At 35.1% G+C, this 13270-nt stretch overlaps 1 protein-coding gene across 3 annotated transcripts in view; it reads right to left on the reverse strand.

Annotated features, from left to right (window-relative positions):
* Positions 1-13270, reverse strand: part of Fyb1 (FYN binding protein 1) — a 141658-nt gene that overhangs the window by 17947 nt on the left and 110441 nt on the right. For 2 of the 3 annotated variants that reach the window (XM_013152906.3, XM_013152907.3), the window contains exons 4-12: positions 9774-9820; positions 9263-9282; positions 8777-8811; positions 7750-7870; positions 6524-6683; positions 5875-6019; positions 2109-2131; positions 1355-1421; positions 401-538 (exon numbers count right to left, since the gene is read on the reverse strand). In XM_013152906.3, coding sequence (XP_013008360.1) covers positions 401-538; positions 1355-1421; positions 2109-2131; positions 5875-6019; positions 6524-6683; positions 7750-7870; positions 8777-8811; positions 9263-9282; positions 9774-9820 — 756 coding nt within the window. The remainder of the gene's footprint in view (positions 1-400; positions 539-1354; positions 1422-2108; positions 2132-5874; positions 6020-6523; positions 6684-7749; positions 7871-8776; positions 8812-9262; positions 9283-9773; positions 9821-13270) is intronic. The other variant, XM_013152909.3, reaches the window with a different exon arrangement.

Genomic DNA, 13270 nt, shown 5'->3' on the forward strand with positions numbered 1-13270 from the left:
TTACTATTTGTAACATGAACTGGAACTGAAAGGGTAAGCTTATGAATGAGAGGCTGCCATTAAAAAGTCCTGCTAAATGGAATTTGTATTCATGTGTGAACGTGTAGAATGAATGTGTGAAGTATATGTGTACATGTGTGTGTCCTGTGTTTCTATGAATGCCTGTGGGAAAAGTAAAATATTTTGAGTTACATGATGACTTTTTAATGTGTGGGTTCCTCTTATTAACAGATGAATGATTTTAAGAATGGTACCATATATGAGTCTAAGATGATTAATGGAATGTACAGATGGTTTAAGTCTATCAGAATTTGATTATTGATTATAGAATATTAGTAGCATTCAATTAAATTAACATTAGTGTAGTTATTTGTAGTGAATTTGGTTGGTTGACTCTTACGATGAACCTTCATTATTGTCTGACTCAGAGACTTTACGTTTCTCTCGTATACTTTTCTTTTTGTCATCTTTTCCCTTTAACATCTTCAAAATTCCCCAGGACCACGTGCTACTCTTCTCTTCAACCTGTAGCGTGGAGCTTTGGAGCATGCAGGCATTGATCAGAATGTAATAATCAGAATGTGAAGACATTGGGTGGACATTCAGATTTTTGATTACACTATATTGATCAGTGTGAAGTAAATAGCTTCCTGTATTCAACAAATCAGTGCTATTAAACTTATAGACCATGTTGTTTGAATACTTCCTACTATATTAGTTATTTTTTTCCTATTTAGTTCTTGATTCTTAAAATATGAACCTAAATAAGTTAAGACTCAGTTAATTTAGCATTATGATTAAAATTAAGTGATCAGTAGACTTTAAATTTTAAATATACCATTTCAAAATGGAAATAAAGTTTGATCATTAACCTAAAAGATGTTTATTTTTATAAATTATTATTAGTATAAATAAAAACATTCTTAAACTAAAAAATTATATTTAATAGTACTCTTTTATAGGTAGCAACTTTATTTCAGTTCTGATTACTGTATTATCATCCAAGAGCTAGCCATATAAGTGATAAACTCTCTACCTTATTGTAAATTACCAATTGATAAATAAATGATTGGAAAAGCTTTGAAAAAACATCTGTAGTGCTGGTACTTTATCCTTCTCATTTCACTTCTTTTGTGATAATTATCCGGATTCTTTCAAACAATCTATCATTCATTTGAAGTGTGATGCAATTATACTTCCTGATTTACTACTGCTGTAAACATTCAAATCATTTTGGGAATGTAATAAGGAGCACAAATTTCTGCTTTTTATCTTAACTGGAAATCAAAGCTCAATTTCCATAGAGAAATAATTTCCACATTTCCTAACAAGCGAATTCGCTGATTATTCTTACCCATCATTAGCATCTTCCTCCTCTATCCCATCATAAATGTCATCTGGTGGTGGTGGGAACACTCCTTCTGTTGGAGTATGCAGAAATATTTTGTTAATTGTATCACTTGATCACAGATCATTACGATTTTAATAATAAATCTATCTTAATTTACTACAGAAAACATCCCTCTTTCCTATTGACCATTTCAATAAAAATGTCCTTTAATCTCTCCCTCTCATAAAGGTAGAAGGTAAAATGATTGTTGATCATTTTATAAGAACTTATAGGGCTTAATTTATAATAAATAAATGAAGAATAGCAAAAGGCACTTTGGACTTGAGATGAGAGAAATGGGGAAGAATAAGCATAAGAAAAAGTAAAACTGAATAGGAGCTAGAGTTTTATATTTGCTGTGTAAAAAGGAAAATGAAAGGGTGATAAGAAAAATTGAATTAACGAGTAATCCCTAATTGTGCTTGGGCAGTTAGTGTAAATCCAGGGCGCCCTCGGCACGCTGTAAGCAGGATCACCCTGGATCCCTAACAGACTCAGAGGGAAGGAATGACTTTCTTGAAATCAGCTGGGGACCAGGATGGAAATCCAGATCATTGGCTCCCAGGCCAATGTTCTTTTTCTTCAGTAAGATCTCCATGATTAGGAACCAACTAAAACATTTTGTAATTAATATCCCCGAAGATGTGAAAGCTTGTACAGAAATACGTTGACAATGTGTGAAGAATTTGTAAACACTGATAGAAAACACGTGGCTTACCTGCACTTCCACTCTGACTTTGACTGGAAAAAAACCAGAAATGCTAAGTTAATAGAAACATTAAGTTAATAGATGATTTATTTAGCTCCTAGGAAGAAATGTACATGTACTGAGGAGTTACATAAGGGATAAATATCGTTCTAGTTAAAAGTTATCAGCATGCCCATGTGAAGAGGAAGAAAAATGCTCCTTAATGTAATAGTTGTGTAACCACAAGGCATCACAACAAAACTAATTGCCACAACAAAAACAGAACTGAGTGAGTTACAGTATCGCACAAGATATCCCAACAATACAATTTGCTTTTAACATTTCCCCACCAGGCTGTTTTTGAGTTATATATCATTACATCATTCTGTAGATGGACTATTAAAACTTTCCCCAAGAGTGCTATTCCAGGGGCCATATAGAACAATTATTATTGCATTAAATTCAATTTTCTTTCAGCATCTTGGAACCAAAACATTTTACTGTAAGTCCAATTGCATTAAAAATTTTTAAAGGAAAAACGTTTTAAAAATTAAAGTGGTCCTGACTCTCTCAATACAGATTGTGTTTATTTACTTTCCTAGTGTTCTGTACTTTCTATATTTTAGCTTTTATGATTATCTGTTTTTGTGTCTGTGTTTCTCACTAAAGTAGGAGCTTCATGAGAGCAAAAATAATGGAGACAGTGAAGATAATGGGGGAAAACCCTTCAGAAGTTATGCATTTATTTAGTTTCTTTATTCTGAAGAAAAGAAGCTAAGGCTCTGAGAATTCCGGGTGACCAATCCCACTTCTACGCCTAACTGCACTCTTCACCTCCATTTTTGATCTTCGGATTATCTGCCAGCATTAGATACTGATTTGATGTCACAACTATACAGGACAACTTTCCTGATTCCTTAAGTCAGTAGATGAAATTAATCTGGTACAGATCTCTGATTAATTTAGAAATAAAAACATACTGTTGCTAGGGGAGCTTTGTAGAAAAACCATGTTGTCAATGCTGTATTATATAAAGAAAAACTGATTTTTTATAGAATTTGAAGTGTACTCTCTACTTCTGTGCCATGGTCACAACTATTTTCTCTGACACTTCCCTTTGGATGTGAAGCCTGTAATTAGAATTAAATGCATTCTGGTTGCTTGCTGACCCTGGCAAATGTTTTTACTGGAGATTCTCATACCCACTTCCTAAGGAACATGGTTGTTACAAACAGCAAAGATGTTACCCATTTATTTTCCTTCTAGACCAGTTCTTCAACATCCTAAAATGAACTGTTTAGAACATAAAACCCTTGACAAGTAAAGGAGAGGAGGTGAGATAGAAGACACAGGCAGAGAGAAAGAAAGGGTGAGTGAGGTAGAGAAGGAGAAAGAGAGAGAGGAGGATTCATGGAAAGAAGAGGGTTTGCTATGTGATGGAAGAATGAGGTTTGCGTTTGCTAATTTCTTCCCTTCACTATCTCATTGTCTTTGTAGAAATTGCTTCAGCTGAGAGCAGAGAGAAAAGGACAGTCTTGTTATTTCAAGCCTTAGGTCTGCTCCCAGAGTTTGAAGCACACAGTTATTTCTCTGTCTTGCCACTTTCTGAAGCAATTCTGGAAAGTGGCTTTCATGAGTGACTTTATTTGTATTGTTGTGGTTACCTCTGTGTCTTGACTCAATTCCAGACATTTACCTTTCATGGTCATTTTGTCTTGGGGTGGGGGAGCCAGAATTTGCATAGTGCCAGATCTGGTGAATAAGGTGGATATAAGGATACACAACATTTTTATGAGCCTATGTTGCAATTAGAGAGCACACAGCAGCATATATTTGATCACACTTAGTAAAGATGCTCATGAAAGACAACTTCCAGAACAGCTTTGGAAAGTGGCAAGAATAATAGGATAAGTGAGTATGAATTGAGGAAGAGTATTTTGAAGGTAGTTAATGGTGGTGTGTCTTTAACTGTAATAATTCTTTTTAAATTTAAAAATACATGGTGTTTCTTGATCACTCAATAATATACTTGCTATATCTACATTCAGAAAATTGTATAAATTGTAGAGTACGGCCACTGGAAAATTCATCAGACCCTAAAACTCCTACCTACTGATTCTGAAACAAAGTCAGTGTGTTTGCAATTACAAAAGTCCATTTATAATCTGCAAACTTCACTGCAGGCATTGCATTTTAAATATATGTTACATAATGTAGGACTGTAACATGGAGAAAATGTGTAGCAGGATGTAGTTCATTCTAGAAAGACAAAACTGCCATAAAGCAACCTAACAAGTTTAATTGATGACCTGAGGTAAAAGGTCATAAGAGGAAGTATAATTCATAATGTGCTTTATAAGTATGTTACTAACTTGATGATTTTACGTTGTTAACACAGCTTCTCATTTTAAATGTTTTCCTATGAAATTTCAATTATGAGGAAGGTAAACACAAATTCACCCAATTAAAGATCTAGTAATTGTTTTTGAGATCACAAAGTAGGGCTTCCAGTTTCATAAATTGGACATAGAAAAATGAGGATTCTTAGGTGAGCTGGGAATTTTCCTTCCCTTTTTCTTTTGACCTGAGGGAGTGATGTGACTCAAAAGAAGAGAGGCTGTAAACAAAGAAGAAATGATAGAAGAGAAATGATAAAGTAGAAAGGAGGAGGAAAGTTAACAAAGGATGCGGATAAGACAGAGAGAAAAGAGAAGAGGAGGACAGAAAAAGGAAGCTGAAGACTGAGACCTGGCAGAAGGGAAATAGAGGCTGTTGTGGTTTGAATTTGAATAGCTGTGCTAGAGATTTGGTTCCCGGGAAGGTGTTATTAGGAGGTGCGGTGGAGTGAAGCCTGACAGAAGGTCCTTAGGTCACTGAAGCATGGCCCCCAAGGGGGACCTATGGGATCCGGGTTCATCCTTTCTCCTCTCTCTGCATCATGGGTTGTGATGTGAACAATTTGCTGTGACTCCTGTTCCCTGGCATTGCCACCTGGCACCCCCACTAGATACCTAAAGCAATGAGGATGCTCAATCTTGGCTTGGAAATGGTAGAACCTTGATGTCAATAAATGTTTTCTCTTTATAAGTTAATTGCCTGAGGCATTTCATTGTAGCAATGTGGAGCTGACTAATACAGAGGTATAGGGGAGGAGATGGCCAATCTTATCTCTTCCTTTTCCAGAAACATGTCTTGCTCTGTTCCTTCATGCCGGGAAGGTTTTTCCATTACTTTTTGAAGAAAGGTGATCCTAATCTAGAGGAGTAAATGGGAAATAGAAAGTTGGATCCTTTGTTGATTCTCAGGAATCATAGAGAATTCAAGTTCTACTTCTAAAAGCTACATAGAAGTTATAGTAAAACTCATTTTTTCTGTTGTATTTTCAAATAATAACAATCTACAGTACATTTAGTATTAGATTTCAGAGCAACAAAGGCTAAAATTTACATTTCATGCGATACATTTTACAAGATATTTACTTTAGGTACATCACTAAGAGCAAGTCATAATGTACATTGAATAACAGTGTTTTGCAATGACAATATGTTTGACAACCTGGCAAATGGCACACGATATTTCAAATAGTACTGGAGGCATACAATCGAAGACTAAAACAGAAGACTACGGGGTTTTAAATGACCTTTCACCCACATTGAGGTGATGATGAGTGGTGACTCAACTCAGTGGTAGCAAACATTCAGAGGTATTGAAGGTGATAAAATTACACGCCTTCAAATCACGTGACTTCTGACAAGGAGACAACCTGCTGTGACTCACCAGCTGTATTTGCACGCACCTGTGACTAGCGTCCTGCTCAGCAACATCATCATATACTTCTTGGTCATCTTCAACAGGTCTTGAGGAAAGAGTGGTGAAAGAGGATTTTTTTCTTTTCAAAGAATCATAATCGATCTTTACAGCAGTTGTTTTAATATAGCCATCTACCGAAAAAGGGGAGGGGAGACTTAATAAGTTCAGGTGACTGTAACTTAAATATTTTAGAGCTGAAAATGAAGCAGCGATTGCCCACCCACTCTTTAAAATTTCCCTTTACTTGTTGAAACTCTGATTTGCAAATCTCCCGCATGGACATATTAAACTACACTCTCTCAGTCTTACCCTATTGTGCTTTGGAGTAAGACTAGAGTCTATTTAAAGATTTTAAAATGATTTGCATGAAATATTTTTTCTATTTTAACCTAAATGAAGACTCTAATGACCTTTGATCTTCCTTGGAATAATATAAAACTTGGACAATATAATAATATACGCTGTCCCTTACTAGGGACATGAATTTAAGATAGAACTCAATTTGCCATTTTAGATTTTTCTATTCAGTAACATACTCCTGACTTGATGCTTGTAATTCTGCAAAGATCTGAACGTTTAATACTGGCTCCCCACAAAAAAATCCACTTTGAAATCATAGGGAAATGTGCACTCACAAGACCCCCTTGCTGTTCTGCCCAACCATTTTCCTTCGGGGTTGTCAGTGATACGGATTATTTCAATGGCCTCTCCTTGCTTGAAGCTCAGTTCATTCTTTCCTCCTTTGACATCACAGCAAGCTTTTGCCTGATGGATGACTTGAATAGGGCCGGTTAACTGCAATTGGAGAAAAAACAATAACAGATTTTCTTACTACTCAGAAAAACTTAAAGAATGCAGTTTTAGAAGACAATAAACCCACAACCTGCTAACCTACCTATATTCAACAATTATAAGCTTTAAGTAGAAATCGAAGGTAAATGTCATTCCTCGTAAGTGTTCAAATAGGGAGAGTTAGGGAAAAACCAGAGGCCAAGCAGGGCCAGCAAAGAACAGGTGAACTTGTGCTTGGCATCCAGGAGAGAATGGGAGTGATCTATTACCACAGGAACTCTACAAGCTGCCTGCTGACACCTAAAACCATCTATGTGCTAAGGTCCATGTCAAACTAATGTGTTTTTAAGGAACATACTGTGTTGGTGTCTGTTTAGTAGATAAAAAATTTTCCCTCTCTGCATTGTGCAGTTTATCTTTTTCTCATTGTGTAGTCTCTCTCTCTCTTTCTCTTTCTCTCTTCCTTCCTTTCCTCCTCTGATTGACTAAGTCAAGAGTCTTGTGCATGTATTCTATCACTGAACTGTACCCTATATGTATGGTGTAGTTATTCTGATGTTTTCTGTAGGTCTAAAACAATAAAAGGAAAGAAAGACGTTAACATGTACCCCAGTTTAAAATATAAGCAAATTTGCAAGTCAGGTTCAGACACCGAAATCTGGTTCATTTAAGGGGCACTGGTTTCACTTATACCATTACATTACATAGCACGAGGGCACATATGTGTGTGTGGTCTTAAATTCGTGTACAAAATATGCCAATAGGATACTTGTAACCAGGAGAGTCAGGCTGAGTTTGAGTAATGGAATATTCATTCACTCGGTCAACATAAAATTTCCTAGGTACTTACTGATTATAGGCCTCTAAACTACATGCTGTTTGGATTTATCATATTACATTTTGTAGTACATGGGTAAGATAGTATATTAAACAAAAAGTGCTGTTAGGAAGACCAATCCTGTTTTGAAAACTATAATTAATTCTGCAATTATAGAAGTGATCAAGAATGGCACCGCTCGAGAGAAAGTCAAAACGTTGCTGTTTCACTGATCAGAAAGGAAGTTCTTACTTTAAATTTTTTCTTTAATTCTTGTTCTTTCTTCTCTTTCTCTTTCTGTTCCTTTCTTTCCAGCTCTAATCTCTTCTTTTCCTCCTTTTCCCGTTTCTTGTCTCGTTCTTTGGAGGCCTCTCTGTGGACACAAATACTTAGGTTGTTTCTTTACCTGCACGGGTCAGATACTCCACAGAAGCTTTTACCTGCCACCAGACATGGTCTCTGACGTGTAGAGACAGGTAACACAATGCTGGATGTGTGAGACTATTTTTAAAGTCAATAGGAGGCACAAAAATGAAGGTGCTTTCCAGAGGCTCTGCTTGTACCACCAAGTGCCACCAAGTGCAAGACACTGTTAGAAGGGTTCTGTCTTTGCATGTTAGCATAAATAAAATTATTAATCTCTTTTTCCTTTCGGCCACTATGAGTGTGCATTTACAGACATACATGCAAGTTTTGGTTGAGTAACTTTGGTCAGAATGGGTTGAATAAAAACTAGGTAGAGAAAATTATGATATCTGAGCTTGACATGATTTTAAAATGCTTGTATCTACTTTCACTCACATTTCGAGAACTATCTTAGACTAACTGAAGATTCATTCTGAAGACTTTTTTGAGAGGCATTTTTAATATCTTTGCAGAAAGTCGGAAGTTTGGCATCTGGGTGCTGTGTTAAACTACTTCCCAGAGCTCCTCCCCTGCCTGAGTGAAGAAGGCAGAACAAATAAATTAATTCATTTGCTCCAGGATACACTGAGAGGAAGAAATACCAATTCCAATGTCTACATCCCTGCCTGGGGTGTCTCTAGTAGTCTGCAGGTTTGGGGCCTCTCACACAACAGCCTGTTAGCAGAGTCCTCCGTAGAATCCGCAGAGAAGTGAAGAATGTTTAGTGTTTTGTATTAGGTTATCCTTACATGCCAGTCATTTGAACCAATAAGACTTCTCCCTCATAATGGTAGAGTATACCCACACTCCTTCTTACAAAACATATTCAACTTAGAACAAAACTAGTATGGTAAAAAAAAAATGTGATTCATACATGTCTTCATATGTTTCTCCTTCACTCTCTTGTTCCTGTCAAAGGAAAACATAATGATTAAGTTCAGTTATTAAAAAAAGGCAACATAAACATCCTTAATTGATCAATATTTGTAAAGCAAGCATTTCTGAGTTTATATGATTTAAATATAAGTAAGTTTGGCTTGCTTGAAAAAAAATTATTTTTGTCCTAGGAGATAGACAAAGGAATCAAGTACAAAAATATTTAATTTTTCTCTTGTATCATTCAGATGTGTAGCCAGACATGAATTTATATTCAGTACTGCAACATTCCTATGAGTCAGTGTACTGACTGGTGTTTCATGTCTCAAGAATTTTAGATGAAATAAGATTACAAATGGAAAAATGCTATCATTACTCATTAAAATTTTATGTTTGGTTTCTGCCAATAGGAAGTGAATCACATTAATTGTTAAGTATTTTAAAAATAGCAGTATCATATGAGAAAAAATTTTTAAAAACTGACCTCCTCTAGATTTCCAGTACCTAAGGATTAAAAACAATTTTTTAATACATGTAAGTAAGAGGAACTTTCATATATGATTATTGGCTATAATAATATTTAAAATAGTTAACTGAACTAATAGAACTGATGCTGTATCAAAGACAAAGAATTACAAAACACAATATATGTCTAAGATTCTTACTATGGCTTTTTTTTTTTTTTTTTTTTGGTACAAACTTAGGGCTTTGTACCAAACTTATGACCTCACGCTTGCCAGCCAAGCGCTTATGCCACTGAGCTAAATCCCAAGCCCATTATGGCTTATTTGATACTTGTAATTGAATCATAAAATCATTTTATTGGTTTTCATAAAATAGTTCGAGAGCTAACATATAAGGCACATTTTATTTCCTTCCAGATACATTTGGGCTTCTGTGGGACAAAGTTTATTAAAAAATCACCAATAGTTTAAACTTTTGAACTCATTCTTTTCTGGGATTAAGGTTATAAATAAAATATTTTTGCTTCTTACCATCAGAGTGCATGACATTATCTTGATTTTCTTCATTTACAGGGATTCTGAAAATAAAAATGAAGAAAAAGTAAAAATACAGCAAGTTACAATCCAAAAGGGAAAATGTTATCATTTGAATTATTTTTTTTCACTTTAATATATGCTCTAATTTTCAACTTCAGACATAGAATAAGCTTTAGCCATGTATTCATCCTGCCACTGTGACAAAAATGGAGACTTGAGAAGCATAGTCACTGTCAGTGAAGCTGTCAGTTCACAGTGGATGTGTGTAACCAATTCATTGTGTCAAGGAAGTCATGTGTTTGCCATTAAATTTATAATAAACGGCTTGTTCAATCCTGGATTCTAAAGGCATTTGATTGGCTATGTGGTAAACACACCAAGGAGAATTTGTTCATCCCCAGCTCCTCCTTCTTTGCAGATGGTTTCCATCTGCTTGTACTTTGATCACTTTGTGGCTTAGATTCCAAGGTGCTTCCTCTTAACTATTTACTTCCAACTTCTCTTATCTTAGTATTATCAATACCCGGGTCCCAAAAGTTCTTAATGATTTATGTAACCATTTGTGTTTTCTAGTCTTATTCATATGGATTAGCTTAGCTAGGGTGATCACCAATTTTACTGACTTTGGACAATAAAAGTAATCAGTATCTAATCCCAACTCTACCTTCATTGTTCTATAATCTCTCTCTCTGCCGTCTTTCTCAATACCTATTCAAACCCTTCACTACTGGCTTCAAATCTTCTGTCTCCCCCCTCTTTGTTTAATAGGACCTCACTTACTATTTCACTAATAAAACAGCAGTAATTGGATATGAATTTCTTTAAGAAAATGTATTTCTGTATAGTTTAACCCATAAACTTACCTGAAGTTACATCCACCTTTATCTTTTGTCTGCCAAGTTCTATTTGTGCTCTAAATTATATCTGAATTCTCAATAATTTTCACCCTTCAGAATGCTTCTTTACATTGTACTATCATGTTATTTATATTCTTTTTCTTTCCAGCCTCATTTCTAAATATCTCATTCTTTCTTTTCTTTCTCAGCTCAAGTTCCTGTCATCCACACAAAGCAAACAGTTCTTCGCTTTTCTGAATTGCTCCCATTAGAAGATAATCCTCCTTTCTATATTTGAGAAGAAAAACTTATTTATGTTCACTATTTTCTTCCTCCTGGTCATTTCTTCATTGATTACTGTGTGTCTTCTATTACTATTTCTTCATAAAACTACTCTTAAAAACTTTAGTTACCAAATCCACCAGACACCTGTCAGCCCACCTCTTATTTAATTGTTTTGTAGACATTGTTCAACTTTTGGCCCTTTTACAGCCTCCTTTGTTTGTTTCCATAAGAAATATCTCTGGCTGGCTTCTTGTCTCTCTGGCTACGATCCCACAGTTTCCTCTGAGTTTATTTTCCTTTAACTTCCTCCTTCAGTGATGATATATCTTTGCTTTTGTGTTCTGGCCTTGGCTTTCTTTGCTTTTCTCTCTCTGTAGTTGTTTCCAAATGGTTTTATACATTCCCACAGCTTCATATGTTATTTTAATGTTGGTGAATTCCATGTTGAAATCTACGCCAAGGCCCGTTTCCCTCCTTCCCTCCCTCCCTCTTCGTCTCTCTCTTTCTCTCTCTCTCTCTCTCTTCCTCATCCCGACAGTCCCTTCTGCAACTTTTCCTAACATGCTTTTTCTAACACAAGTATATGATCATATCACACACAAAATCAATACTCAAATTGGTTTCAAAACTAGAAAGAAAGATGAATATGCATTTCTCAGATGAAGAAATACAAATGGCAAATAAATACATGAAGACATGTTCACCATCACTGGTCATTCAAGAAATGCAAATTAAAATAGCATTGAAATTCCATCTCACTCCAGAAAGAATGGCTGCCACCATGAAATCAACTGAAAACAAATGTTGGTGGGGGTGTGGGAAAAAAGGAACACTTTTCCCCTGTTGGTAGGACTTTAGACTAGTGCGGCCACTATGGAAATCAATATGGAGATTCCTCAAAAAACTAAGATTGGAAGTCCCTTCAGTCCAGCTATTGCTCTTCTAGGTATTTTCCAGAAAAATTGAAAATGTCATGTCATAATGATATATGTGTATCCATGTTTATATCAGCACAATTTTTAATAGCTAAATCTTGGAAACAACCAAAATGCCCATCAACCGCAGAATGGATAAAAAAGATGTGGTATTTTTATACAATGGAATATTACTCAGCAATAGAAAGGATGGCTTTGAGGCTCTTACAGGTAAATGGAAGCAACTTGAAACTATCCTCATAAGTGACATAAATAACACTCATATTTGTAAATATCACATTGTCTCTCTAGTGTAAAAAGTATATAACAATAAAAAGCTGAAAGAGTAAGAAGATTCAAAATGTACATTAGATATTGTAATAATGATAGGGAAAAAAGTGCTCAAAAGGAAAGAACAACTTGTATACACATGTAACTATATGTATGTACGTGTACAAGATAGATAGTAATAATTAGATATTACTAATTCTGTTCATCAAAAAGAACCGTTTGTGCTGTCATTGTTTGATTGTTCATTTTTTAAGCTTTGATTTTGTAACTTGAACTTCTAAGACAACAATATGTAATGTATTAACTAGTGTTGCTTTCTTACTGTTGTTTTTCGAAATTATTATTTCTACCTTTCTGTTTTGCTTTTTAAAAGTAAAAAATAAAATAAAATAAATTTTAAAAAATAGGAAAGAGTGTTCGATTTCGGATGGTAAAAGGATCCTCTCTGTTTGAAGAGTGTGTGAAAAATACCTTCTTATCCCTTTGACCATGAAAAGGGGTCCCTGGATACATTTATGGTTTAGCAAAATTTAAAAAATTTTTTTTCACAGATTTTATTTTTCCTTTGTTGGAACTTTGGGGATATAAAGAGAGTGTGAAATTGGTATAAGAAAAAGGTGGCTTGATGTCTGCCTTTCTCCCTGAGAGGTACATTTCAACACTTCTGTGGACTTCTCTTGGTCTTCTGGCCATTATTAAAAAGTAATAGGTCTTTGTTTTTTGCTTAATTTTTGATTGTAGTAAAATTACCTAATAGATTTATCATTGTAGCCATTTTAAAGTGTGTAACTCAGTGACTTTCAACATAGTTAGAGGACTGTGCATCTGTCACCACCATCTAGTTCCAAATTATTTTCATCACCTCAAGTGGAAACTCTATCTTCCTTAAGAAGTTCCTCTTTCCCCCAGCTCCTGGAAACCACTAATTCTCACGCTGTCTCTGTGTATTTATCTTTTCTGGACATTTCCTAAACATGAACTCGTATAATATGTGGGCTTTTGTCACTAATTTTTTTCCTATCAACATGTATTTTTATTGGCACAAAGTATTTGTACCTAATTATAGAGCATGGTAGGATAATTTGATGCACATGTACAATGTAATGTTCAAATCAGGGAAATTTAATATTTCTGTTCCTTAATAGCAGTGATTTCTATGTGTTGG

This window comes from Cavia porcellus, unplaced genomic scaffold (assembly GCF_034190915.1).
Source record: "Cavia porcellus strain 051 isolate PalLab524CR breed Dunkin Hartley unplaced genomic scaffold, mCavPor4.1 scaffold_11, whole genome shotgun sequence".
Lineage (NCBI taxonomy): Eukaryota > Metazoa > Chordata > Mammalia > Rodentia > Caviidae > Cavia > Cavia porcellus.